This window comes from Oxyura jamaicensis, unplaced genomic scaffold (genome assembly GCF_011077185.1).
Source record: "Oxyura jamaicensis isolate SHBP4307 breed ruddy duck unplaced genomic scaffold, BPBGC_Ojam_1.0 oxyUn_random_OJ63601, whole genome shotgun sequence".
NCBI classification, from domain to species: Eukaryota; Metazoa; Chordata; class Aves; order Anseriformes; family Anatidae; genus Oxyura; species Oxyura jamaicensis.
The window spans coordinates 1-1,383 of NW_023307529.1; the positions used below are offsets into that span (position 1 = coordinate 1).

At 74.0% G+C, this 1,383-nt stretch overlaps 1 protein-coding gene across 1 annotated transcript; it reads right to left on the reverse strand.

Annotated features, from left to right (window-relative positions):
- Nucleotides 1-14: 14 nt before the first annotated feature.
- Nucleotides 15-1,026, reverse strand: LOC118158995 (protein phosphatase 1 regulatory subunit 16A-like; the record flags this gene model as incomplete). The annotated part of the gene is made up of 2 exons (XM_035313648.1): nucleotides 983-1,026; nucleotides 15-477 (listed from the first exon to the last, which is right to left on the reverse strand). A coding segment is annotated over exon 2 (463 nt), but the record flags the coding sequence as incomplete, so codon positions are not given.
- Nucleotides 1,027-1,383: the final 357 nt, after the last annotated feature.

Here is a 1,383-nt window from a genome sequence, read left to right on the forward strand (position 1 = left end):
ACGGGGGTGGTCACAATGACACCAGGGGGTCGTGGTGACACCAGAGGGGTCACGGTGACACCAGAGGGTCTGTGGTGACACCGGGGGGGTGGTGGTGACACTGGGGTCATGGTGACACCAGAGGGGTTGTGGTGACACCGGGGGAGGGGGGTGGGGGGGTGGGGGGGTCACGGTGACCCCGGGGGGACGTTCCTGCCGCCCACCTTCCTCCAGGTCGCTCCTGGCGGCCGCCTCCAGCAGCCGGACGTTGGCGGGGAACCGGACCCGCTTCTCGTCGCCGCCGTCACCTTCCCCGCTCTTCCTCCTCCTCCTCCTCCTCCTCGCCCCGCCGCCGCCGCGTCCCCGCGCCTCCTTCTCCAGCTGCGCCCAGGCCTTGAGCTGCTGCGCGCGGCGCTTCTGGGCGTGCTTCAGGCGCTCGGCCGCGCTCATGGCGCTCACCGCCGGCATCTCCGCCAGCAGCTCGGCGTGCTCGGCCATGGCGGCGGCGGCACCGGGCTCCGGGCTCGGCCGCGGGGCCCCCGGGGACATGCCGGGGCCGTGGGGTCACCCCGGCGCCCTTCGCCCGTCCTCCTCCTCTTCCTCCTCCTCCTCGCCTTCCTCCGGTGTCCCGGTGCCGAGGCCGAAGGCTGCCGGCGGCGAGGGCGCGGTGAGGGCGCCGCTCCCCCCCGGACCTTGCTTCGGGCACGGCCACGGCGCGCCCGCGGCAACGCCCGGACGCCGGCACGGCGCCGAGGGCAGCCGGTCGCCGCCGGCATAACCCCGGGGGGGGGGGGGGGGCGGCCCCAAATCCCGCTGGTTTTCACCCAAATCTGAGCACGTGGCTCCGGTCAGCCCCGGATGGGCGCACGGGCAGCGGGACGCGCCGACGGGCACCGGTGGGGTCCCGGTGCCGGAGGCTGCCGGCGGTGAGGCCGCTGCGCCCCGAAACGCCGGCACCGGGGCTGTACTGGGGGCACTGGGAGCACTGGGACACACTGGGGGCACTGGGAGCACTGGGAGCACTGGGGGCACTGGGGGCACTGGGAGTACTGGGAGCACTGGGGGCACGGGGAGGGACTGGGAGGGACTGGGGGCCGTCCGTCACCGGCCCGGGGGTCCCGGCCCCACGGCGAGCTCGGGGCTGACGGCGGGGAGCAGGCGCCTGGCGGCCTCGTTATGCTCCGGCCTCGTTACCCCCCAGCCTCGTTACCCCCCGGCCTCATTAAGCTCCAGCCTCGTTACCCACCGGCCTCATTACCTGCCGGCCTCGTTAAGCGCCGGCCTCATTAAGCTCCGGCCTCGTTACCCCCCCGGCCTCGTTAGGCTCCGGCCTCGTTACCCCCGGCCTCCTTCCCTGCCGCCCTCGTTACCCACCACCCTCATTAACCACCGCCCTAATTAACC